This window comes from Melanotaenia boesemani, chromosome 1, assembly GCF_017639745.1.
Source record: "Melanotaenia boesemani isolate fMelBoe1 chromosome 1, fMelBoe1.pri, whole genome shotgun sequence".
Lineage (NCBI taxonomy): Eukaryota > Metazoa > Chordata > Actinopteri > Atheriniformes > Melanotaeniidae > Melanotaenia > Melanotaenia boesemani.
The window spans coordinates 5,222,070-5,249,711 of NC_055682.1; the positions used below are offsets into that span (position 1 = coordinate 5,222,070).

At 39.2% G+C, this 27,642-nt stretch overlaps 1 protein-coding gene across 2 annotated transcripts in view; it reads right to left on the reverse strand.

Annotated features, from left to right (window-relative positions):
• The window catches only part of LOC121644916 (aggrecan core protein-like), a 32,368-nt gene extending 8,135 nt beyond the window's left edge, over positions 1–24,233 (reverse strand). Inside the window, exons 1-15 of one of the 2 annotated variants that reach the window (XM_041993177.1) lie at positions 24,052–24,233; positions 16,154–16,248; positions 15,967–16,058; positions 14,684–14,975; positions 12,561–12,735; positions 12,151–12,278; positions 11,784–12,077; positions 9,186–9,482; positions 7,670–7,844; positions 7,471–7,598; positions 7,094–7,387; positions 6,902–7,000; positions 5,391–6,815; positions 3,627–3,701; positions 2,678–2,791 (exon numbers count right to left, since the gene is read on the reverse strand). In XM_041993177.1, the coding sequence (XP_041849111.1) occupies positions 2,678–2,791; positions 3,627–3,701; positions 5,391–6,815; positions 6,902–7,000; positions 7,094–7,387; positions 7,471–7,598; positions 7,670–7,844; positions 9,186–9,482; positions 11,784–12,077; positions 12,151–12,278; positions 12,561–12,735; positions 14,684–14,975; positions 15,967–16,058; positions 16,154–16,241 (3,676 nt within the window). In that variant the 5' untranslated portion in view covers positions 16,242–16,248; positions 24,052–24,233. The remainder of the gene's footprint in view (positions 1–2,677; positions 2,792–3,626; positions 3,702–5,390; positions 6,816–6,901; positions 7,001–7,093; positions 7,388–7,470; positions 7,599–7,669; positions 7,845–9,185; positions 9,483–11,783; positions 12,078–12,150; positions 12,279–12,560; positions 12,736–14,683; positions 14,976–15,966; positions 16,059–16,153; positions 16,249–24,051) is intronic. The other variant, XM_041993185.1, reaches the window with a different exon arrangement.
• Positions 24,234–27,642: the final 3,409 nt, after the last annotated feature.

Consider the following 27,642-nt stretch of genomic DNA (forward strand, 5'->3'; position numbering starts at 1 on the left):
ATCAGTTCACACCTGGCTGAAATCTGCCTGTGCATCTTTGATGAAGCTGGAAATGACATCTCTGCTGTATCCACATAAACGTCTATCATCTATCTCACACAGCTAACTTTGGTTAACATGTCAGCACCACTGTGACTGCACATGACATTAACCCAGCATATTAGCATCTTGTTTCCTAGTCAGAGTCTGAATTTTGGGCATGTTTAGATAATTAATGTGTGAAAAAAGATATATTCCAAATGGGATGGACTGTAGGCTCGATATCAGCCTAATGCAAACTGCCTGTGTGGGTTTCATGTAACACATGGTACCAGGAATGTGTTCTCACACTCATTAGCTAAAGCTTAGCTAGTTATGTTGCCAATTTTAAACCCACTCCTGTAAGTTAACCAACAAGAACATAGGGAGCCTAATCATGTTCACCTATGTGTTGGACCCAAGTGGGCTCAGATGAGATGCATTTTTAAACCGTCATTCTGGTGTTTGAGCATAACCAATGTGGCTCTTAATACTGTGCAATATGATTATTGAAGCAATCAATAGGATGACTTCATCTTGTTCATAATGCAGCAGTCAGAGTTTTTACATGAACACAGACATTTGAACACATCGCTCCAGTAATAATGTCCTACAGCCATACTCTACTGACCACCCGTTCAATGCAGAATCACCTTAAATATCTCACTAACAATCCATAAAGCACTTCACTCCTTGGACCCTCAATACATCACTGACTTCCTCACTGTATAACCCAACCAGGTCTCTCAAGTCACCAGAAGCAGGTCTTTTAGTTGTTCCCAGTGATGGTGTCTTCAGTTGGTCCATATCTCTGAAATAAACTACTTGCTGCCTGAAGTCCAATTTAATTAAATTCAAAACATTTTATTTATCCATGAGGAACAAATAAAAAGGCACAGAGAGCAGCAACACAGCACCAAACAACAAAAACTGTCATGATGGCTGCTCTGCCTCTCCTGCAGCTTGTGCAGTCAGGCTCATTTACTCCACCTGGGCCTCATGATTGCACCCTCCCCTCACCTGCTCATCACCCTATTTAAACTCTCCTCAGCCTCTGCTTCCCTTCCAGATGGTCAACAATAATCATTGTTTGATATCCAGCATTATTGTCTCTAGATTCCTGTGTTTGACCCTGCTATGTTTCCTGGACTCCCTGCTGCTTGATTCCCTATTGGACCTTCCTGCTCTCTGCCTACCTGAATAATGACCCCTGTTTGGATTGACCGCCGATTTCTGGCCCTGTTGAGTATTCTTTTCGTATTGGATTTGGATACCACTCTGCTTAAGCCTTGCTGAACTCTATGCTCCACAGCATTTTCAGGACCCTGCCATCATCTCCACTATAGAGTGGCTTCCTCGCCTTCACCCTGTTAAAACCTCGACCGCTGTGTGTGTGTGTGTGTGTGTGTGGCTGAATTCCTGGGTCCTCCTGAGTTAACCACTACAAAAACATGTGCAAAGTGCAAAAGACAATCAATACATTTCAATACACGAGAAGTATTATCCTTCTCAAGGTCGGCACTGACAAGTGCTCTGTGTTACACTGCTTTATGTGCAGTCAGTTAAAAGTAGAAGATTGTCTGTTTGGGAGCATCAGAATGATGCTAAAGCATGGAGTTGTTAGGGGTTTATATGTGGCTCTTCTGCTTTGTGTCCTGCAACCTGGACATCACAGTCGGCTTCCAGATGGGAGCCACTCAAACACGCTTTTACAGCTAGTTCATCATTCAGCTAAACCTAAAACATTCATGTTTTCCATTTTCTTTCAAAACATATGTGCTTTTATTACTGCAAGTCATACTTAAATATTTGTATGTTTGCATGCATGTATATATGTGAATCTATGTCTATGATTACCTGTATATGTATATCTTTTTTTTTTTTTTTTTTTTTTTTTTTTTTTTGTCTATGTTTACATATGTAGCTTATTTTCTTATACTTAGTCTTTTCTGTTCAGCACATTGTGATTGCATGTAATGAAGTATGCTGTTTAAGTTAATTTGCCATTGTTATTTATTTTCCAGCTCACTTATTTCCCACATAGACCCTGCACACAAACACTGTCTGGCTTGTTGTTTGTTAGGGTGGTTCTGTTGTTGTGTGATCCAGAGACTTTAAAACAAATTTACTGTCATGGAGTGAATCAAGTTGTCTGAACTGTTTTATTAAACAACTAGGAGCTGTCCAGCAGTGGTATTATAGCAGCTCTAAAGCACACCTTTTATAGAAAATACTTCTCATTTATACAATCGATGTAGATATTTCATATGGATGTCATGGGTACATGAATCATGGTACGCACATTTTTAAATCTGACCTTTGTCCACTGACAAAGTTTCAGAACTGCTATGAAAAGCATCAGGAATCCTCTAGGTTTCTTTTTTTTCTTCTTCTTTTGTAAATCTGCCCTTATATGTCACCCCTATGTTTTTTCTTAAGATTTGAATAAACTGACCCTTCAGATATTTTTAGCCCCTTTTTTCCCATAGTGAATAACAGGTTTCCATGGCAAACCAGTGACAGTCACATGTTCTGCATGGTTGGAGCCACCTGGACTCCAGAGTGATTAGAGATGCCATCTGCTGGTAACATTTAGCATCTTTTCAGTTGTTTTTGAGAGTCTGTTGTTAGTATTTATTAGCTGAAGCTGATCTCATACCGATCTGACAGCGTTTTCCTCCATAGCTGGGTAGGCATAAGCATTTGAAAGAGTCTGCACTCTCCACACAGGTGGCTCCGTTGGCACAAGGGTTGGGATGGCACACATCTACCTCTGCAAAAAACGGGTGTGCGGGTGATACTACTGTTTAAGCGAGGGGTGAGGATGGGAAGAAGGGAAGTGCCAGCAAGATGAGGGATGAAGGAATTTGTGAAGGATAGCTGTAGCTGCTGCAACCTCCCATCAGATTTAAGCTTACTGCATATTGAATCATCTTTTTAGAGAAATGCAATAAATATTTGATCATTTTCCACAGGAAAAAAATCTCAATATTTGCAGTAAGTTCATGTTTGAATCTATGCTTAGTTGTAGCATGAGGTTAGAATTCAAGTTCCAACAGGATGAAAGCATCAAACAATGCCAGAAGGCACAAATGTGGGCACACATTGAGCGAACAGCACAGCAGAGGCAGCATGCAGGCACAGCAGACCAAAAACAACATACGGACTGAAGACACTTCGACACGGAGGAGGCACATCCACAGATCGGAGGTGATGCATGTTTGATGGAAAACCCTAACATTCAAATTTGTCACACAAACACAGAAACTACCCTGGCTGGATGCAGACAAAATGGAAACAAAGAAGTCAAAGGAATGCACAACAAAGCAATGAATGATGCAAAACACAATGAGACACGAGAGTAGAGAGAAAAAAAATTATGGTAAGTGTTGTAAGGCTGATCAAAAACAGAGAACATATTCACAAATGATGAAAATCTACCGTCAGGTTATAAGCTGTTTAAAATCACAGTACAGACCATTTTAAACATGCAAATGGAAAACACATACAAAGAAAAGTCATCAGCCAGCTCTTAAAACATGTCATAATTCATTTTTTAAATGTGCTGCTAAAAGGGAATGGAAAATTCAAATAAATCCAGGACTCACCAAGACAGAGAGCAACTCCATCCTCTGCTGTGCAGGAGGCATTACCACAGGGGTTGGGTTCACATGGGTTAAAGCCTTAAGAAGAAGAAAAGGGTAAGAACATTTACATGTGTTTTCTTCCAATAATCAGGAGAATTTCATTGTTGCTGAACTTAATAAGCTTTTTTATTAATATATTATACAGTGTCTGAATAAGCTCCATTATGTGTGATATAAAGAGCTGTGGTTGCTAACAAGACAGACACCCAAGAAGGCCAAAACAAAGCCGCACACACTGACAAGAGAAAAATGGAAAGTGTTGAGATCATTCTTCATGTCAGGAAATATTTATTCTCTATAATTAGATTTATTATCAAGAATCAAAAACCAGATATCAGAGCTGAAGATTTCCTTTGCAACAGTTTATGTAGAAAAGTGGTTTTTCATTTATTCATATCTGTATTGGTTTTGTTTTGTTTTTTGTTTTTATTTTCTTTTCAGAAGGCAAACCTGGCAGAACTTTTTCTTCTTACAATATTTTATATTATAATAATATAATATTTTTCTCTTCATCGTTTCTAATCTGCAACTTCATAAACTGCAAAATAGATATGCATCAGTTAGAATGGTAACAAGTGTGTCAGTCTGAGGCTTTTCAAGTATCACTATGTAACTTTTTACATTAAAAAAATGGGTTTCTGACTCGTTTTGATGACACAGAAACATTTATTATGTACATTCCTGGAGGCGTTGTTTCCCAACAGCATCCTGAAGCTAAGAAACTGCACTGCATAACTTTTTTTTACTATTTTCTGGGACACTGCATCACTTTACAGCAATATTTTGCTTTATTATTCTATTCTACAGTAATTTCACAGACGCTTTTCTCCAAAGCAACTTACATCTTGAAGAAGGAAAGGAAAAGAAAGAGAGAAAGGGACAGAGAAAGAAATAAGACAAGAATCAACACTGGACTGATTTTTACTGTCTGGAGAGAGTTTAGTGTACAGCTAGAATACGATGTTGATGCCAAATTAGCCTTTATTAGGGCCGCCTCCCTGATAAAATCTGCCAGAGTTCAGAAGAGCTACTTTAAAATCTGATAATAGTAATAATAATATTTTTTATTTATAAAGTGCCTTCTATCTAAGTGCTGTACAACACAAAAGAATAAAACAACAAAACATTTTTTAAAAATCCCTAAAAACACAAAACAACATTAAACAGGTTAAAATATCATCATAAAACTAAGCAACACCACTGAAAGTTCACAACTGTAAACAAGCTTTGCTTAAAAAATTAGAACAGGCCTGCCTGATGTCAAGAGGCAGATTGTTCCACAGCGTCCTGCGCGAAAGGAAAACAATCTCTCGACAACTGTTTTTTCATGTCCAGGTATGTACGGCTTTATCAGGTCAGATGGGTATGATGCTGCGATGCCATTTACTATTTTATATATGAGGAGCAACACCTTAAATTCTGCTTTCGCCTGAACAGCTAAAAGATGTGCTGACCCTGGACGCTATTTTTGGGGGGTAATCCAGAGAAAAGGGTGTTGCAATAGTCCCTTCTTGATGTTACAATAGCATGGATTTGGAGGCTGGGCATGCTTTAATGATGAGGGAGGTCTGATATCAGCAATGTTTAATGATGTGAAGAGCAAGCTGCAAGAACTTCCAAATCAAGGCCTCAAGAACAAATCATGTAACTTTATCCTTGCTGCCTCATAAACAAAACAAAATTCCCTGTTCTTGCAGAGAATGTAAGAGCCTTGAGTTTACTCACCTGCTACAACAGTTGGTGTTTGTACATAAACTGGTTTTAGACCCATCAGTCCTGCAGGGCCGGGGGTTACATAACTGTCTCTGGGCAGCTCTGTCAGCGAAGAGCCCCCTTGAAGATCCTCGTCTGGTTCTGTAGTACTCTGTGTCAGTGCCTGGTTGCTGGGTGGAGAGGGGATCACCACCTGAAGCGGTTCTCCAGAAGAAGTTCCTGAGAAGATGTTGCTGGTGGTGGATGAGTCACTGGCTCCGCCGCCAGAGTAAAAATCTGTACTGCCAATGCTTCCCTCTCCACTGTACTCCACGGAGCCCTGACCCAGCTCCATAGACAGCTTGGTACCTTCAGATGTCTCCCACAGATCTCCAGTCAGGAACGTAACACTGCCTTCCTCTCCACTTGCAGAGGACTCAGATCCAGATCCAGAGAGTCCTGATCCAAACATTCCAGGTTCAGACCCTGAAAAGAAATGTGAGCTTCCAAATCCAGACAACTGTCCACTACTTCCCTGTCCAGAGCTGTAGAATAGAAACCCAGAGGCTTCCTCGTGCCCTCCAGCAGACGACACGCTAAGTTCAGTGAAACCTGAACCCACAAGGGTCACGCTAGAGAAAAAGTCAGAACCACTTCCAGAGGCTGATCCACTGAGGCCACTGCTGAGACTCCCTGATCCTGAAAAGTCTCCAGAACCACTGAACACCAGCAGGCCTTCACCAAGTTCATATTCCTTCTGGGTAACCGAGGCATCAATCAGTTTTTCATCTATCAATGAGATCTGAGCATCCCCACTTACTGGAAAGTCTCCTGAAAACCCACTTCCACTTCCAGAGGAAGATCCTGAAGAGTAACCACTGAATCCAGAAAAGTCCTGGCCTGAGATGGAACCAGACGACATGCTGGAGGATTGTCCACTTTCCCCAGAGCTGTCTATGGAGGAGACACTGACTTTAGAGTCAAAGCCAGATCCAGAACCAGACCAGGACAGATCCCCACTACCACTGAGATCTCCAGAGCCTGAACCAGATGAAGGGAAGATCAGGATTTCTGTGCTCCCCTTTCCAGCTTCTTGAAGTCCTCCTGAAGCTGAGCCCTCTCCTGAGAAAGAGCTGTTGATTCCTGGGAAAACAACAGTGATGCCAGATCCTTCTCCACTGAGACCTGATCCAGAAGTATCTGTACCGCTAAAACCTGATCCTCCACTAGAATGATCACCACTTGCTTTGCCTGCCAAGTCTCCAGAACCAGACAGGTCTCCAGAACCAGAAATAATCTTATCTCCAGAACCAGACACATCTCCGGAGGAAGACACATCCCCAGAATGATCCCCAGAGATGCTACCGCCTGCAGAGCCTGAACCAAAGCCTGCTGAGCCAGAGCCAGAGCCAGAGCCTGAAACCTCCACGGGGATGGGAGGGGCTATGGGGGGAACGTCTACACAGAAACACAGAAAAGTGTAAGGATCCTCAGGGCATTGTGAACAGAACAAAAACATATGTTATGATTTAATAAAAGCTTACCAAGCCTTAACAAATCAGTGACTGATGTTCGGTTTAGTAAAGCCTCTTGGATGTCAGTGATGTTCAGTCCAGTTTCATTTGCAATTAGCAGAATGTCCACTGCAAGAATTTGGAAATTAGATTAAACAATCAATCACTCATGAACAAAAAAAAAAAAAAACAGTTCAATGGAAACAGCTGAAGAGGTTTTACCTCTTAAACAGTATGCATCAAATCTGGCATCAGGTTCAGGGTAGCCTGTGTGGTTGGAGTGAGTGTACATGGTGTGAACTCCTGATTTCCCTCCTCCGCACTCAGCACGGGGGTTGTTAATGGGATAACGGACGCTGCCATCCATTAGCCAGCCTGCACGGCACTTATCAAAGCCCGTTTTCCAGGCAGAGTAGAGGTCTCCTGTTGATGCTAACACTGCATTATGCTCTTGGCAGGCAGAAGAAGCCTCATTGTAGGTGAAACCTTCAGCAGATCCCACATGGAAAACCTCTCCTATCCGTGATAAAGCAGAGAAGATAGGAAATAACTTCTGGTATTAAAATAAGGCCGCAGAACCTTCATTTTATTTATGTTACCTTTGAATCCCTCAGCATAACAGTATACATCATATCTCTCATCTGCTGGCCTCAGACCATATGACCGAACTCCAGGTGCATCTCCAAGATCTCCAGCACACTTGTCTCTTGGGAAAACAATGGGATACCTACACAGAAAGAGATGTGGAGTTTCAGAAAGGTATCACTTCACTTGCTTGGATAAAAGGTTCAGATTTACCTCACAGTCTGGTCGAGAAGCCAGCCTGCGTCACACTGGTGATACCCAGCCTCATATGCTGCATGCAGCTGCTGTGGCTTGGCGATAGATCCTCCGACACTCTGACAAGCCATCTGCGCCTCGATGAATGTGAAGGCATAGCGGCCAGCGCTTGAGCGGTAATGAAAGACCACCCCTGTAGTGATAATGGTGTTTGGTGAAGACATTTCTTTAGTTTTTAACTTCTTTAATCCCACCAACAACAGTTGTTACCAGTCTTTTTTTTTTACTTCTGGATGCTCTAAAAGTGTTGCTTTGGATATGAGTGGCTAATAAAAGTTTTAAAATAAAAGATTAAGTTGTCTCCTCTAAATTTGATCAGTTTTATGTAACTTGTGTGAAGGACCACATGGCCAGGCGTTTTGACTTCCTGTCTATATCTCTGGAAGGAGATGCTTGACTCAAACTTATGAAAGAGGAAGTTAGTAAAATACCTTAACAAATATAACTGAAATGTTTTGCACATACATTTTTAAAGGATCTATATATAGATATCTAGATATATAATGAGAATTATATGATTGCATGTATCTTCTGATCTCAAGAACAGTAAATGTAAGCTTGGAACATTTGTTGCTGCTAGAATAATGCATAGTCATTGTCATGCTAGGTGTCAAAGATTTTGGTTGTTTATTCTATCTTGTTTTTTTTTCCCCACTAAATTTAACCCATAAGAGCCCGACGTGACATATTTGTCACATACAGTTTCTGAGAACATTTTGCTTCAATTTATGGTATAAACTTTGCTTAAAATCCTGTTGAACACAATCTGATACTTGTCTTATGTCCCCTAATAGATACCCAGAAGCTTAAAACCACATCATAATATTTTTAAACTATCACATGGTGATAAATGGTAGGTATCCCCCCCCAAAAAAATGTTAATTTTTTTGTTACATTTTGTTAAAGGGCCAAATAAAGACCTCATATTAAAAAAAATTGACTTTTCGTTCCATTTTTTCATGGGTCGGACCTTTATGGGTTAAAACCATCAGAGGTTTTGGATCTTCTAAACTAAAAGGAATCCAAAAGTTATGTGTGGTACATCATAATCACTCCTACAGTTGCTGCTCAGGTAGAGGACTGAGGAAAACAGGCCATTTGCCTGCTTCATTGTTGAATGGCAAAGCAAAGATGACCATCGTGGAGCATGAAGATGAAGAAGGTGCTACTTGATAAATGCAGACCCTTACCTAACCCTTGTTAAGATATGTCATTCATGTTATTTTGTTCTTATTTTTAGTGTGTAAAAAGGTCAAATTTGAGAATTTGTGTGAATTTAGACAAAGCAGTTTCCCACTGGCATCAGTTGTTGTCAGGTACAGAACCTAAGTTTTTGTAATCATCGTGGAATTAAACAATTTGTAAATATTTTGTTATGTGGAAGTCTAAGAAATTAAATCATGTTTTATTTCACAGGGAAAAAAATGGGATTACATCAGTTAAGGATATCGAGATCAACAGTTCCATCACTAACCAGATGGAGGCATCTCAAAGCTTTCACCGAGCTCCTTGCCCACATCCGGCCAGGCAGTAACCGCTTCTATAAAGTCGGTGATGATCTCCGTGACATTTGTTGGCTGAGGCAGAGGCAGCACGGTGGGGCTCTCTGTGTAGGTGTTCACATGAAGGGGCAGCTGAGTTTCCACCTCTCCAGCTGCTTCACTCTCTGTGGTTGTCCTGCTGAAAAACACCTCTGGTCTCTGTGTCACTGTGGTAACACTCAACACGTCACTTCCCTCCCCACTGCCTGAACCATCTTCATCTAGAAACTCTTGAAACAAGAGAACAAAAAGGAGCACTGTTTACTTTATGTGTTAATATTTTGGTGAGCACTGGTTTAAAAGTTGTGTTAATTCAAATGAGACCATTTTTATGTAACACCATGGCTACAGAGCCGATGGTGTTGTAGGTGTACCAATCCAATCCACTTTATTTATATAGTACATTGTAAAAAATACACATGGTTACTAATGTGCTGAACATATAGAAAATAATTGTTGTGCATATAAAAACATCAAAAATATTCCACATAGCCAGAAATTCAAAAGACATAAAAATCAAAAAGTAGAAGACTCAATTTATCTAAAAAGACTTAAAAAATTATTCAAGTACACTGAAAGGTATTAGAAAGGTAGAATAAACTAAAATTAATCAAAAGAATTAAATACAATAAAAAAAATTAGAAAGCTAAAATACATTAAAAGACTAACTAACACAATTCTCATTCTGTGTTAAAGGTCAAGTAGTAAAAAAGATGTTTTAAGGATTGACTTGAGAGTTTCTAGAGTTGAGGCCAGTTTGATCTGAATGAGGAGCTCATTCCACAGTTTAGGTACCAGATAGCAAAAGTTTGGTCACCTCTGGTTTTAAGACTAGATCAAGGACCTCCCTGTGTTTTTCCTACTGGATTGACCTAATATAATTAATTTATATGGTAATGCTGTTGTCAACATTCTTCCTTTTACTGATAGAGATACCCCTAAAACCTTTATGGTTAAAGCTTGTAAATTTTTCTTTTAGTATCACATTGGTCCAAACAGATTACTGAAAACATCAACAATTCATGGAAAATAATTTAGATTCTTATTAAGTTAAAAAAGCAAATAAAAACAGAACTTTTGCACTATCTATGGATTATATCATCTATATTAGTGCAACTCATAATACATTCACATTTTAAAAAGAATTATAAAGAAAATTGCCAAGCTAAGGAAATCATTGGATTGTGTCAGAAAACTGAGTTAATCCTCCATATCAGACATGCATGGGTTGAGTTTTTCTGTTCCTCAAGAGGAAAATCTCTGTTTTAACAGGAGGGTAAACCTCCAGCACAATCAGACTGACGATGCACGGTCATCCGTCACCATATGTAGGTTTTATTACTTAAATAAAAATAACTCTCAAAACTGTCACTGTACCCTGACAGTGATATATGAAACAGTCAGTGACTCCACTGTTTGTGTGATTTGTGGGAATCCACTGTGCATGAGTAAACACAAACTAATTCACCTCTGTAGTTGTCATGGTTACCAGCTTACACCCCCCCACCAGCATTTCAGCCTCTTCTGCATGGAGGGGTTTTGGAGAGCTAGAGTACAGCAGAGAGGATGGAGGAAAGACCTGCAGGTAGGATTTGTGTTTACTCAAAGATGATAATAGCTAATGAGTTCACCACAGTTCCAATACTGACTCCTTTTTCAAACCAGTTTTAGTCTCCACTAATTTTAGAGCAACATGCTCTGAAATAAGAATGATTTCTCACTTGTGCTTTATATGGGCAGTTTTTATTAACTGACTGAAATTAATTACAGAGAAAGAGTTTAAAGGTTATAATACTTAGCAAAGATAAAAAATTTAATTTGGATCTTTTTGTCCTATTTTCCTTAGTTGTATCTAAGAATGCCAAAAATAAGACAGTTTGATAGACAGAAATAAGATGCTTCCCAAAGAGCTGTTATCTGAAAACTTGGGATATCTCAGCATAGTGTGCAGAATGTGCTCAAAACATTTGAGGAAACTGGACTGGAGAACAGAATAAGAAGTGTCAGGACAAAAAAAAAGAAAACTACAGCAGATGAACAGGGTCTGAAAGTGATATCCTGAAGACCTGAACCAGGACTCAAGAGATGCACCTGGACCTTCAGTTAATCCATCTACTGTTGGCTGAGGTATGCCATATGACAAGAACTGGACTGAAAGCCAGTGGAAAAAGGTCTGATAGAGGGATGACTATTAAAGCTGTGTGGGATCATCTGGACAGAGAACAAACCAAAAGGAACATCCAAAGAAGAGCTTTGGAAAGTCCTTCAAGTCAGCAGAATTTTTCCTAAAGACTACTTTAAGAGATGTTAAGAAAGGGTGTCTGGGAGCTTTCTTACAAAATTTTGATTTTCAAGTCTTTTTTTAAAATCTCAGTTTTTGCTCATGTACAGTATTTCTATTGTTATCTTGCAAAATATAGCTAGCTCCAGACTTTTGTGAATACATTGGATCAGGGACTTATTTCTAGGAGCAGAGACAATAAGACATGGATTTTCAGTAACTCCCTCCTTGGTCTAATACTTGATCTTACCTGTGTAGCAGAAAGCATCATAGCGGGACTCAGGAAGTGGGTATCCTGTCTGGTTTGTGTGGAGATAAACAGTTCGTACTCCCAGCAGACCTCCTCCACACTGCGGCCGACGAATATTAATGGGATAGCGGACGCTTCTATCTCCCAGCCAGCCGGCGTTGCAGACATCCATCCCACCCTGCCAGGCCAGGTATAACTGACCTGTAGTGGCCAGTTGAGCTCTCTGGCTAGAACACTCCTCCACAGCCTCTGAGAATGTGAACTTTTCTGCAGAAGCAGTGTAGAAAACTTTCCCTGTTTCATAACAGAGAGGTTCATTATTAAAAGCTCAGAACATAAAGACACAACAGTGTTCATGACTGTTTACCTGTCATCTTCTCAGCAAAGCAGTACACATCATACATCTCGTTGAGGTCTCTGACGCCATACGTCCTGACACCAGGCAGGTCTTCTTTGTCACCATAGCAGTTCACACGAGGATCATGTATTGGGTACCTTTTGTTTATATAAAACAAAGATTTATTGTGTTCAGTGTGTAAACAAGAATATAAAGTGATATTTTGTGGGTTTGCAGAAAGCTTAAGATTTTGAAGAAAATGCCTCATCTTTTATGCAGATGACTGAACTCTCTCAAGATGTAACATCCTTTTACAAGCTATGAGGAAGTGTTAACAAAATTAAAGAAAACACGGAAAGCAATTGGGAAAAAAAAGCAGTACCAAGACATTTGATATTTGGATGGAAAAAGTAATTGACCATAATATGGTGTAACCCAACCTGACTGTGTGATCAGAAAGCCAACCGGCATCACACTGGTGGAAACCATCATCATAGGCAGCTTGGAGCTGCTCAGGTGAAGCCATGACGGCACTGTTCTGGGCGCATGCTGCCTTCGCCTTTTCAAAGGTCAAAGTGTAGCGACCCATAATGGGCCGGTAGTGGAACACAATACCTGAGGAGACAAACAAGAACTATTTATACTTTGTCTTACCTTTTAAATCCTTGTGTCTCTTCAAATGACTTGTGTGTAAAGCCTGGTACACACATTAGCACATTTAGCCTCTTCCCATCTTCAGATGTCAAACGCCCAATCATCGTGAGATTTCCATGCACAATTATTATTTGGTCTGAGGTGTGTTACAAGCAGATTTGTCCCGATAATAGGCTCTGAAACGGGTCGTAGTCAAAATAGAAAATATTGAACATGTTCAATATGTCAGAGCTGATTTCTGAAAAATGCCGACGACTTGTGCATTGTGACTGCGTATGGTGACGTGGTACAGAATGTAACCAATCAAAGAGTGAGCTGGCTGGAGAACAAGGAAGTAAATAAAGTCCATGTTCACGCCGTCTCCAGTCTGTTATTTTTTTTTCATTCCTTCGTCCTATATATCTCCTTCCATGCTGTGTGTTGTGTTTTCCGATTGTTGCTATGCTTCTTCTTCTTTTTTTGCCGATTGTTGCTATGGTTCTTCTTAAACGTTCGATGTTTGTCTGGCTCGGAGGACTAGATTGTAGATGAGTTGCGGGATAGCATCGTAATGTGTGTGCTGTTATGTGATTACATTATTGGAGCACACCACACACAGTAAGATCAAAACTGATTTTTTTACCTTCAAGTGTGAGGTCTTGACCAGATAAAAAATCTCATAAGATTAAAAAAATCATTATGTGTGTACCAGGCTTTACTCATCTGTGAAAATGCAAAAGAGCTGAATTGCTTTCTAGCAGTTTAAATCCACCACTTGGCTTGTGATCAGCACACTTATGCAACAGAGTGTGATTTTAACCTTCTAAAATCTTAGCAAATGGTGTCAAACTGCCAAAACCTGTTCTGTTTCACTTTATCAGAGTTGACCTCTACAGAGATTATGCTCACATGTTGTACTATAATCTGAGAGGTTTTGTGCTACATCTGTCTCATTCCAAAGAGATTTTCATGTTCATCTGAAACTTTTTTCTCTTGTTCTATGTGCCATGGTCATCTATTCTTCAACATAACACATATACTGATATTCCCATGTGATTGCTTGGTGTTTGAATTGCGTTTGGTGTGGATTCCAGTGCTTGAGTCTTTCAGCTGTGTTTCTCCCCATCATTTTGGTATGCTGTATGTTAGGATTGCTGCTTCCTAGCGTGTGCAACGATTTTATGGTACTGCATGCATCTGATGCTGCCCCTACAGGGGGCTTTCATCAAGAAGAGGTTAAATCCCTACTACTATAATATAGCAGATTTTCCCCTAACAACAACCAATTTGGCATTTGTCTGCACCCTGTCTCTTCTCTGAGCCCTGTCCAGCCAGTAAAAGTTGGTCTGATCTTGACTCTTGTTTTAACTCTTGTTCTGTCCTTTTTGCTCTTTCTTTTTCTCTCTTTCTCTAAAAATGTCCTCTTGGGTTTCATTGATGAATCAGCCACAGAGGACATTCAAAACAGCCACTGTGTTGATATCCAGTTGCTGGCATGTGACCCATGGCCATAGAGTGTAATGCTGCTGCAAAATCGTTTGCCATGATTTAAAAAATAAGTTGTAAGGTGCATTTTTCTGTCTTGGGACGCTGCAGGGCAACACCAGTTCCAAGTTGTGTTGTGCTGCTTTAATATTCCTTAAGATCCTCTACCAGTAACAAGCCTTCAATCAGCTACCACTGCCCCCAAAACTAATACGATATTATACTTTTAAGCCTTCATTGGCCGATGATTGATGGTTGATGATATATAGATCTCATTGTGTATCTCTAATCCATAAAGAAAAAGTCTCCAGAACAGCAGGGTTGTCAGAAAACATGAAAACTCTTAAAAACACAACTGAGAACACAGATGTAAAAATGAACTGAAGGAAAGAGTAAATTACCCGAAACAGAGTGAACATATTTAAAAATAAAATGGATTATTTACCTTGAACATGGACGTGTACAACGTCGTGGTCGTCCTCAATGCCGTGTTGAACCTCACAGCGATACACTCCTGTGTCACTGGAGCGCAGCTCTGAGATCTTGATGCCAGCGTTGGTCGGAGTCTCGGGGTAGTTCACCAGATGAACTCTGTCCAGGTAGCCCTCGTTGATATGCACCTGCCCCTTCAACGCCACTAGGATGGTTGTGACCTTTTCTTTGGTTACAAGACTCCATTTGATGCGATGAGAAAGAGGGGCGATGATGGGAGCTCCGGGATCTGGGATGGTGTGGTCCTACAAGGTACAAAATGTAGGTTTTCTGCTTGATTTACTCACAATTAAGCCAATGATGAGAGATCATTATAAAAATATGACTTTAACTGGAGTATCACCAGTAATTTTCACTGCAGTTTCTAAAATTCTAAACCTTGAAGCAAAATCTTAATCCAACGTGATGTTGCATTTTACCATTTTAATGCTAATTGATAAAGCATTTGTACAAAATTTACTTAAGATTTTTGATAAGAAAATCATTCGATAATTCACAATTAAAGAGGAGGGAACATAAAAACTTTAATGTATAAACATTGTTGAATATATTGGATTTTAAGCATTGGAACGATTTACCGTAGACACCCTCAGTGTTTGTCAGTCAGCATTAATACTGCAACAAAAACCTGGCAAAATACAATACCTTTTCTTTAAATTTCTTTAAGTTATAAATAAATTCACTTGTTATAATGACTATTTTTATGATAATAATAATTATTATGATTATTATTATTGTTATTATTATTATTATTATCATTATTATTGTTATTGTTGTTGTTGTTGTCTTTATTTATCGTTTTCAAACCTGAATGATAATTATAGTCCATCGTTTTTATGCTACAGTCTGATCTCATCTGAACACTATTATAAATAATTTATAACTAATTTCCTTTAGCATGTATTAGAATGTATTTTCCTCTTTTACAAACAAACCACATTACTCACATTCACATTCTTCTTACAGTATTTAATTGTTAATATTTTAGGCTTACGTTACTTAATTTGTGACCATAAATTGAGAAAATGTCCACTGTCCTGCAGAATTGCATGACGATGATAATACGTGGTTTAACTGTGATACATAAACATGTTTTTAAACTAATTAATGAGCCTTGGCGTTAATTAGGTCGTTACTATTGAGCTTTGAATGAACATTAGCTTGTTTTGGATCTTTGAAAAATTTAGAGGAAAACATGAAGAAATTAACAACCAGTAAAGGTTTAAAATCACACACCGCAAAGTAACATGGGAGTTCCAGTGATGCGCCCAGCAGAGGGCGCTGTGGTCCCTCCAGTGGAATGCTCACACTCAGCACATCCTCTGGATCTGTCAGAGCAGATAAAAATCCAAACACATGAGTTCACTACAAGAAAGTCCTTTTGGAGAATATGAGACAACAATTGGTGTTATCATTCTCTCACCCATAAAAGAGTTCGCCTCATAAATGTAATCAAATGTTGCTGAGATGATGCTAAGACATGACAACAGCAGCACAGCCCACCTGATCATGTTTCACCTGAAAACAAGAGGACAGGAAGAAAAGAAATACGTTGAAAATCCGTATGAAGCAAATTCAACAGTCTATTAAATGTTTAAACAATGCATTGCACTTACTTTTATAAATATATTTAAATTCAAATTCAAATTAATTCATTCATTTATCTGTCATTTTCAAATGACTCTGTGGTATAACTTCCAGAAAACAAAATATCCACCCTGGACCAAACACTTTCCTGGGGATTTCTCTACTTGTGAAAACAACCCTCAGCAATGAAGAGCTGGAAAAAGCAGAGCGTGGAACTTGATGGCAAATGGAGAGAAAAATGTTTGTTTTTGTTTTTGTTTTTTTGTTTGTGTTTTGTTTTTTTGTGTGTGTGTGTGTGTGTGCAACTTCTGATCATGTTTGATTCAAATACAGCATTGATGCTGGAAAATGAGCTGTTTAGTGCCTCTGTCCAGATAACAATGAGACTTCTGGCTTTTTTTTTTCTCTCTTGATTAAAATTGTGTCTGACAAAAAGAGTAACTGCAGGAATAACAGGCTTCCACCTTCATTTTGAAAGCAAACTGAACTCATTGCATTACCTCCTTAAACTATAAAGTTTAACACTTATGTGAGTCTTGAGCCACAATAAATATTTCTTGATCCACCCCACTTTTCTTTATGTCTCTGATGTCTCTATCCAGGTCTGAACCACAGCTACCACCATCTACCAAGAAACACAGGGCTCCCCCTCCTCATCCTCCTCTTAGATCATCTGTCCTGGCAGAGCAGGGCACGGGAGGATGTGCCAGAGGTTCACAGAGCAGCAGCAGAATTCACAACAAAGATAACATGCCACAATGCGTTCGGGGTCCTTGCTGTAGTTTTGCTACTACTGACAGCTGTTCTGAGATCAAGCCTGGACCCAGTAGGATTCCTGTGTTAGTTAGTAAAATAAGGAATCGAACACGATCAGCTTGTGGGGTGAATCGATCTAATCTGTTAACTATACCTTGTAGAACTCAGAATACAACAGAGGCCAGTGTAAACTTCATAAAGCTGCTGTACTTAATGTTAGATCTCTGTCCAACAAGTCACTGTTAGTTAATGACTTCATCATTTCTCACAGTTTAGATTTTCTTATTCTGACAGAAACATGGTTAACAGAAGACACAAGTGCTACAGTTCTTAATGAAACAGCACCCCTCATTTTAGTTTTATGAATTAATGTGGAAACGGGAGGAAAGGGGGAGGAGAAGCTGCCTTATTTAAAGATTCATTCCAGTGTAAAGAGATTTCATTTGCTGATTTTACTTCTTATGAACATCTTAGTTTTATTTTAAGGGGCATTCCTAAAATCCTATTTCTAATCATCTACAGACGTCCAGGACACTGTGTAAATTTTATTGATGAATTTTCTGAATTATTGTCGGTTATCTCTACTGATTTTAACCATTTCATCATAACTGGGGATTTAAACATTTACATAGATAACATGACGGATGGTAATGTTAAGGAATTTTCTTCCATACTGGATGTTTGTGGCAACATGTAAAAGAACCGACCCACATTCGAGGTCACATTCTGGACCTGGTTATTTCAAAGGGTGTTGATATTTCTTCTGTTCTTCTGACTTGGCCTTGTCTGACCATTTTTGTATTTTGTTTGATTTACTGATCACTCAGAATGTCCAACCAACCTGCTCCTCGGTTAGGAAGAGGTACATTAATGAAAGAACAAGTGCTAAGTTTGTGGAGGCCATAGCCATGTTACCAACAACCAGTGCAGAGTCAGTTGATAGACTCCTGGATAATTTCAATCTGAAAATCTTGAATGTAATGGATGCTGTTGCACCGATAAGAATCAAGAGCACCTTGAGCAAACAGAAAACACCATGGAGAAACACCACTGTGGTTACCAGCCTAAAAAGAGAATGCTGTAAAACTGAGCCGTAATGCCGGAAAAATAAACTTCAAATTCACTATGAGCTGTACAAACAAAGCCTGCGTAACTATAACAATGAGCTGTGCAAGGCCAGAGAGCTGCATTTATCTGAAATGATTAACAGGAATGTCAACAATTCTCACACTCTGTTTGCTATGATTGAAAAACTTACTAATCCTCCTAAACAGATAAGCCCAGAGCTCCTTTCCACTGAGAAATGCAACCAATTTGCCTACTTTTTTAGCCAAAAAATTAAAACAATCAGGCAAAATATTAATTCCACACAGTCAAACAAGAAAATTACTCTGTGTCTAAAACCCGGAAACAATTCTGATGTTATGTCGCAATTTAAAACGGTTGATTTAAAAATCCTACAAGAAACAGTTTGGCATTTGAAATCAACAACATGCACTCTGGACATGATACCATCCGACTTTTTAAAAACAGTTTTTACCTCAGTAGAAAGTGGTCTCCTACTGATAGTTAACAGCTCGCTGGCATCAGGCATTTTCCCAAGTTACTAAAGATAGCTGCTATTAAGCCACTCCTAAAGAAAAGGACTCTAGACGCCTCTATAATGAACAACTATAGACCTGTCTCTAACCTCTCTTTTATTTCCAAGATTGTTGAAAAAGTTGTATTTCACCAGCTTCATGACTTTTTAAATGAAAGTGAAAATCTTGTTAAATTTCAGTCCGGCTTCCGACCTCATCACAGCACTGAAACAGCTCTGGTCAAAGTGTTAAATGACATAGGTTGAATACTGATTCTGGTCAAGTATCAGTCCTGGTTCTGTTGGATCTCAGTGCTGCGTTTGATACTGTAGATCACAGAATCCTGTTGCACAGGCTGGAAAACTGGGTTGGACTTTCTGGAGCGGTCCTTAACTGGTTCAGGTCCTATTTAGAAGGCCCGAGTTATTTTGTTACGATCGGCAGCTATGAATCTGAGCGAGTGGCCATGACTTGTGGAGTCCCCCAGGGGTCAGTCCTTGGACCTCTTCTGTTCAACTTGTATATGCTCCCTTTGGCTCAAATATTACAGAACTATAGTATTAATTATCAAAGTTATGCAGATGATACACAACTTTATGTGTCTCTGTCACCAGATGACTGCTGTCCAATAGACTTATTGTGTCAGTGTCTGGAGCAAATAAACACCTGGATGAAGGTGATGAATGATTTTCTACAATTAAATGAAGACAAAACTGAGATTATTCTGTTTGCTAGTGAGGTATCTAAGCATAGCATTTGTATGGTACACACTTAAGTCTTTACCATATAAGGTTCTCTGTCTCACAGACTGGATTGACACAAGAACATGCATTCCATGCAAATGAGTATCCTATAGGCAAACTCTATGATTGGAGGACACAGGACTGAGGAATTTTCTTTGTTTAAACCCTATATAAGACAGAATGACACATTAGGTCTTTAGGTCTTCGTTCTGGTTTTGGGACCTCCAGATTTTGCTGCAGAAATCTGTTTTGATGTCTGAACTTTTGTAATAAACTTCTTTTTATTATTCAAGTCAGCGTCCAGAGACGTTTTTGCCTGAGAGACAATTTTTCCACATCTCCTGATCAAGATACATCACTAGCAAAGAGAAGATGGTCAGCATTGGCAAACACCTGGAGACTCGGGCTCTTAAAATCACCGACCAAGTTTGTAACCTTGGAGTGTTGATAGACTCAGATCTGACTTTCAGCAGCCACATCAAAGCTGTCACTAAGATGCTTTTTACCAGCTCAGAAACATCAACAGAATTAAAAGTTTTGTTTCCCAGAAAGACCAAGAGAAACTCATCCATGCATTCATCTCCAGTAGGCTGGATTACTGTAATGGTCTTTTAACAGGACTTCCTAAAAAGAGCATTAAACATCTGCAGCTCATCCAAAACGCTGCTGCTAGAGTTTTAACCAGGACTAAGAGATCTGAACACATCACACCAGTTTTAAAATCTTTACACTGGTTTCCAGTCAGTCACAGAATAGATTTTAAAACCCTTCTGATTGTTTACTGATATGTTCAGAGAATTTAAACCTAGCAGAGCTCTTAGATCCAAAGACTCTGGTCAACTAGTCCAAACCAGAGTCCAGACTAAACATGGAGAAGCAGCATTTAGCTGTTATGCTGCAAACAAGTGGAACAAACTGCCAGTGGAGATTAAACTTTCCCCAAATGTAGACATTTTTAAATCCAGGTTAAACACATTTCTTTTCTCATGCGCCTATACATGAAATCTGCATGTTAACTTTTTTTTAACTTATCTTGCTTTTAATCATATTAATGTAATTTATTATTTATTGTGATTATGTGTTGATGCCTTTTACTATTCTAAATATCTTTAATGCCTTTGTTTTATGTAAAGCACTTTGAATTGTCCTGTACATGAAATGTGCTATACAAATAAACTGCCTTGCCTTGCCTTTTAAAATGGTTTGGAGCCCAGAATGCCACTTAACATTTACTAGAAGCCTGTCACAAATACACGTGATTTGTTCCAATTTCTATAGTTTTGTCTGTGAAAAACAACAAAAATAAAACAGTTTGACAGGCAGAAAATAGGATTTTTGCAATAATAAGGTGATTCCCAAAGTCTGTGAGCTAACAACCTGGAGCAGGGATCACGATCTTCAGACATCTTGGACCACCATCCTGCAGGTTTTCTGATGTTTCCTCACAGCAAAGCTCCTGACTGAAGGGAAGTGGTTCACCAACAACTTATTGTCAAGTTCTACACAAACCTCTTTACTATCCATTAACTTGAGCCAGGTATGTTGGAGCAGGGAAACACTGAAAACCTGCAGGACTGTTGCCCTCGTAGGACCGGATTAAGTAGCCCTGATCTAAACCTTTAGTTGAAGCCTCATCAGATATGGTCTTCAAGATAGGATGGCTGTCAGAAACCCATACTTAAGGAAGGGAAACAAGGAGAAAAGGCTGAGGTGTGCCACATGACACAAGAACTAGACTGAAGATCAGTAGCAACAGGGCTGACGGAGGGATGGATCCTCCCCATAAAAAAATTACTGAAGCAGTGTGGGATCATCTGGACAGACAGACAGAACAGCACAAAAGGCAGAAAACATCCAAAGAAGAGCTTTGAAAAGTTTTTCAAGAAGCCTGGAGAACTGTTCCTGAAGACCATGAAGAAATGACTAGAAAACATACGGGCTCGTTATAAAGCCAGAAAGCCGGGATCACCAACTCAGGTCCTCGGGAGCTGGTGTCCTGCAGGTATTGCATGTTTCCCTGCAGCAACATACCTGATTCAAATTAATGAATCATTAACAGACCTGAGCTGTTAAAGAGCCATTTTATTTGGATCAGGTGTGCAGTGGGGAAACATTCAACCATGACATTTATACCTGCAGGACACCGACTCTCGAGGACCCAAGTTGGTGATCCCTGCCATAAAGATTTTCCAGCTGTAAAAATATTTGCTTTGCACCATCATCATCAAAACAGCTTTTTACCATCATTGTCTTTAGAATCTGTCTACTCCCCTTGAAGAGCCTCCAGGGCTACAGAAGGACAGGAAGCCACTTGCTCTCTGATTGGACAGTTTGATTTGTCATTATCCAGTCACATAGAAGTGTATAGATGGGGCCAGAGTCTATTTTTCTTTACAATTACAAATCTTTTCTACAGATCCACAAACTTGAATTTTCAGGCAGATGTTTTATTACAGGATGACAAAACTTGATTTACAAATTCCAACTGAAATCATTAATTATCCTCATGGTTTTACATTGAGATGGTTCAGGTTGTGTTGAAGAATAAAGCTGCTAAGACCAAATTTATCTATTTAGCTCATTAAATTTCTACAAACAGTTTTTTGCATAATTTCCAATATACTTGCACATATTTCAACAATATGATGTATATTGTTTGGCCATAAAAAGGTGGATGCAACACATTTGTAGGATATAACAAATATACTATTGTATTCTATTAAATGCACTTTTTCTTCTAATGTTAACAAAAAAAGTGGAATTTGTATCGAAGTTTCATACATGTTATTTATTACTGAAGTGGCTGGTAGTCATTTAACTGCACTGCATGTGGGCTGTCTTTTACTTTTCTACTTTTCTGCACCAACAATGTCAGTAAATTTGATTTACATTTGTTAGAAATTATCTTAGTTGCTGTCAGAATTTATCTACATGTCTTGTTCTGTGGTGGAACATGTACATCTACAGAGAAAAGGTGCAGAGTAACACGAAATGGTGTTCCAAGAAAAATTTGGTTCTCAACATCAACATGACAAGGGAGGTCCTAGTAGATTACAGGAGGTCCAGGAAGACTTTGCATCCATGGAGAGGCCAGGGAGCGTGTGGACAGCATTAAGTTCCTGGGCATCCACATTTCTTCTGACCTCTCCTGTACTATGAACACTTCACACCTGTTGAAGAAGGCCCAACTACAGCTCTTCTTTCACAGGAAGTTTAAGTGGACCGGACTCTTTTCTCAGCTGCTTGTGAACTTCTACAGAGTAGCCATGGAGAGCACCCTATGTCTTAGTATGACGATGTGGTACAGCAGCTGCACAGCACAGGACAAGAGGAACTGAGCCCAGGCAGTAAGGACAGCTCAGGGGATTGTGGGCCACCGTCTACCAGATCTGGACTCCATCTACACCGCCCGAGTCCAGAAGAGGGCCAGACAAATTGCAGACGACCCCACCCACCTGGCAATACCCTGTTTGTACCCCATCCATAAGGAAAGATTTAAATATAGAGGTGCTCTTATATCTTTTATATCATCATTTTATACTTATACGCCTGTAATATTTCTATTTCCTTATTTATGTGTGCTAAGCCAAGACATTCCTCAAAATTTTGTTATGTTTGCATAATGACAATAAAGATCTTGAATCTTGAATTTTGGTCTGGCAACACACAGTCGCTGTAGTCATAACTTTCCCTGAGCACTTTAAACCTCTTCAGCTCTGCAGAGTGGCGCCTGGGACTCAGTGACAGTTCATTAGCAGCAGAGTTTACGCCACCTCGGTGGCCGGCTCCACACTGCACTCATTCAGCCACTGTGGTGAGGTCCACTCCCATAGAGACCTGGGGCCCACAAGACCAGATCTGTTCCTCCTGGAGAAAATATTATGGCAGCTTTGACGACATCAGCGCCTATGAAAACAGCATAGTGTGTATTCCGCATGTCCGCCCTTTTCCATCACATCTCCACACTGCTCACATTCAGGCAAAAATAAAGGGAAATATGTGAGACGTGATGGAAAGAGCTCAGGTGAGGCTTTGATCCTCTCAAGTTCATTTATTTTAATTTCCATGTTGTGACACAGTCCTCCTGTGACAGAACGAGGTTTAAAATGAAGGATCTTTCCAATAATATTTGACACAGCCTGTCAGTTTCCAGATTTTGTAAACAACAGCATCTATTTCTGATTAAAAAAAAATAAAATCGATTATAAACCTCTGTAGTTTGTGGCAATATAAATAAATAATTAAAGGTGAGTGAATAAATTAAACTTTTTGTTTGATCAATTATAATGGAATACCTGTTTTTTCTTAATATTATCATTTTGCCCTTTCTGTTTTCTCTTACAGATACAAATATACCCTGAGATGCTCTATTGGATTGTAAAAGTGTTTTACTTTAGCTTCTAAGGTAGAAAACTCATCCTTTAAAATAATTTCTAGTTCTTTATCTTTGTTCAGGAATTAAATCTAGTGAAGATAAGACTGAATATAAATCTATGAATGTCTCGGGAACATGCAACACCTCAACTCACCATACCTGACAATGTAAAGAAGAATGTGGTGTTAAAATGAAGAAATGCTCAATGTGTAAATGAGACCCCCTGCAAGTAAATAAAGCCTCATAATATTTAAAAACACAACCAAAGTGTTTAACTCACCTCTTGTAGAGACACAGTCCCACCTGTAAAGGTCTAACGCTGCTTCACTGTTGTGTTTTTGGTCCAGCCGAGCTGTGGGTTGCCAGGTTGTGAGTTTAAAAGTCCCAGTGAGCAGCACCAGCAGCACCAGCAGAGCACTCGGGATGCTTGGCTGAGCACAGAGGAAAGAGGCTGGAAGCAGGTCTGGCTGTCAAACCTCAGAGGGAGTTGAGAAAAAGGACCTTTGTCTTCTCTGCCCCTTCCACATGGAACATGTTGCAAAAAGACTGGAAATTAACAGAACTTATTTCATTGGATGACTTTAAATCCAGACTGAGAGCACTTGAGACAGCCTCTTTGACTTGTAACTGTTTTCATAATTTGTATGTAATTTTATTTGTTTATTTTAACTGTTTTTAATTGTTTTAATTAATACTGGGGTTGTAACTGATACTTTTTGCTGCCTCTTGGCCAGGACTCCCTTGCAAAAGAGGTTCATAATCTCAATACGACTTCCTGGTTAAATAAAGGTTAAATAAAAAATAAAAATAAAAATAAAGAGGAAAAAACATCAAGCTCCTCAACGTGAAGAATGGGGAGCTCTGAAACACGTTTCAAAGTCAAAACTGATAAAGTCTTGAAGGCAAATGTATCTACATATGCTTACAATATAGATAGATAGATAGATAGATAGATAGATAGATAGATAGATAGATAGATAGATAGATAGATAGATAGATAGATAGATAGATAGATAGATAGATAGATAGATAGATAGATAGATAGATAGATAGATAGATAGATAGATAGATAGATAGATAGATAGAGAGAGAGATAGATAGATAGATAGATAGATAGATAGATAGATAGATAGATAGATAGATAGATAGATAGATAGATAGATAGATAGATAGATAGATAGATAGATATGTAAAACTACAATCCTTCCTAAAACCAACTATATAAATAACTAAATAAAAATATATTTTCATAAAAATTTTATTTTTATGAAATTTTCTATCTTACAGGAAAATATGTATAAGGTGTAAAAATCATATGAAGTCTCAAGTTTTAAAGTGCATTTGATCGACCGTCTGTTGTAAGAACTGAATGTGCACTGTGGTTGTGCTGCAACAAGAAAATGGAAACATTTATCAAGATAGTGCGACTCAGAGACTGGAACTGCATGTTCCTGCTTTCTACCACAGAAGAGTGTAGCTGATAGTAGAAGGTCAACCACAGCTATTAGCTCAGTTGTGAGAGTGTATCCAAAGAAAGTGCAGGAGTTGCTGACTGCTGAGGGTGGAGGTCCACTCCACCGTGTGTGTGTGTAAGATTACATGACTTTGTTTTGCAGAATACAGGAACCAGCACTTGTGGGACCAGAAGAAGCAACACTCGTTTTAGATGTAGCAACCAATCCCTGTATAGCTTAGAGGCGGTTTATAAACTGGGTTCAGGACATTAGCGGGGCTCGGATCTGGAGGCAGACAGCAGAACTCCTTTCTCTGTAACCAGGCAAAGGTAAAATATCTTAAATTGAGAGAAGTTGTTTGCCTTCACTGGCCAAATTAACAAGCATGTGGAGAAGAAAACCTTGAAGCATAGAAGAGGTAATTAAGTTTAAGGAATTGTACCCGCCTGAGGGTGTGTGGGAATAGTACTTGTCATAACATAATAAGGTTTTTTTCTACTTCACGCTGACCCTCCATGCTTCTTTTCTCTGTTGTCCTGCCTTCACTCTTATGTTCATTAATGGGCTCCTTTTAGCTTTTAGGTTAAACTTAATTTAAAACAATAATAAAACTAACAATAATAATACAAAGGTTCTTAAAATGGAGACAATGCTTCTCTTTCAGGCAGCTTCCACTAAGCATTACCAGAACAGGAAACGGTGACTACAGGTCATCCACTTAAATGTTGTCGCCACCCACCACAAATCAACCCCACGTAATTGATGACTGGACTCTATTGAGTTTACTCGTGATGGTGCACAGATTATTTTGTCTAATGACCCCTCTGACTCCATTTCCTCTGCAATGAGAGGCTGCAGCGATCAGGGGAATGCTAAATTTGAAAAGTTAAGGGTTGGACTTGGTCTCTGCAGGTTGGCATCAGAGTGGTGTACAGTAACTAAAGTGACTGGTTTCAGAGACGAGGCAGAGGAGGAGAAGACCTGGCTGCACTCACTTCTCCTGTATGCTGAGATTGTGTCTGCACTTGGTTCCTCACAATGTTCAGATTTTTCCATTTTCAGGATGTTTAGAGATGTAGTGCGTCAACGAGGGTTGTTTTTACACTGAAAACTGGATAGTGACTGTTTGACAAAGTAAGAATTTCACCAAAGCCCAAATGACCAAGCAAAACAGCTTGCAGCACGATAACTGTTTTACAGTAAAATCATTATAAAAACACAGAGATTTGGCTAAAATCTTGTTTCTTTAGCATGCATTGGTATCAGTCAAGGCAGTCAGGTAGTTCAGAGGGAGGAGGACATGCTGAGGCAAACAGAGAGGCAGGGGTACAGTATATATATTTATTTATTCTACAGTGAGTTGCAGTGTATCCGATGATCAACTAATGTCCAGTGAAGAGTTTACTTTTACAAATATCATTCTCATTAATGTATATACTAGAAAACAGCCTTTAAATTGGCATCCACTGTAGTGGACACTAAGCATCAACCGGTTAAAAGGGCATTTTGTTTAGTTTGGTACAGATTCCTGCAAAAAAATTGCACCGTAATAATTTGATCATGATTTCAGTTAAAATGTGATTAATAATGATGTAAAAATGAACATTCCCTCTATTTTCACTAATTCTATGAAATTGCAATGAGTCACAATCGCATCACATTTAGATTATTTTAACGTTTAAGTATGAGGGTGATGATGCACTGTATTAGTTAATTCAGTCAGCCAGGTTTTCTTTCTTTGTTTTGGACCTTACCTAGTTAAATAGTTTATTTCTTTTCAATCTAGACCCCTTTCTGTTTTGTTTCTTTTGATAATTCAAGTTGCACCACCTGCCCATTACTCCTGCTTATTTGTTCTTGTAACCTTACCACCAAGAAAGACAATAAATTTCCTCTTATTCAGTGTAACATCTGAACTGAATAAAGACCATCTAAACAATTTAACCAACCCGTTATAAAAGATTGGTTGGTGATGCCATTTGTCCCTCCCCCTTCAGCCCCTCCTCGTGCACGAATCACACGCTCTCAGAGGCTTGGAGCACTTGTAGAGGCAAAGAAGCGAGAGCCAGAGCTTGGCTAGCTTACTACATCAAATACTGTCACACTTAAACGTAAGGGACATTATGGCAGAAAAGGAGCATCTATTGGGTCGGAAAACAAAAACTGTTTCGGGGAAGGCTACTCCAAAGTACAAAAAAGAAAAGAAAACGGGAACCCTCTGGAACATAGAGCATAGTTTCTGTGGTTTGGAGGCGTGGCTTTGGGGGGAAGCCTGAAGAAAGGGGTATGTAAAATGAATGTAAAAACTGCAGAGCAAATGTATTGGGTGTGTAGGTTTCTATGTTCAAGTATATTTCACCCTGAGGTCTTAAAGTGGAACTACACCCCTACTTTTTGCCTAACTCCACCCACTGCCA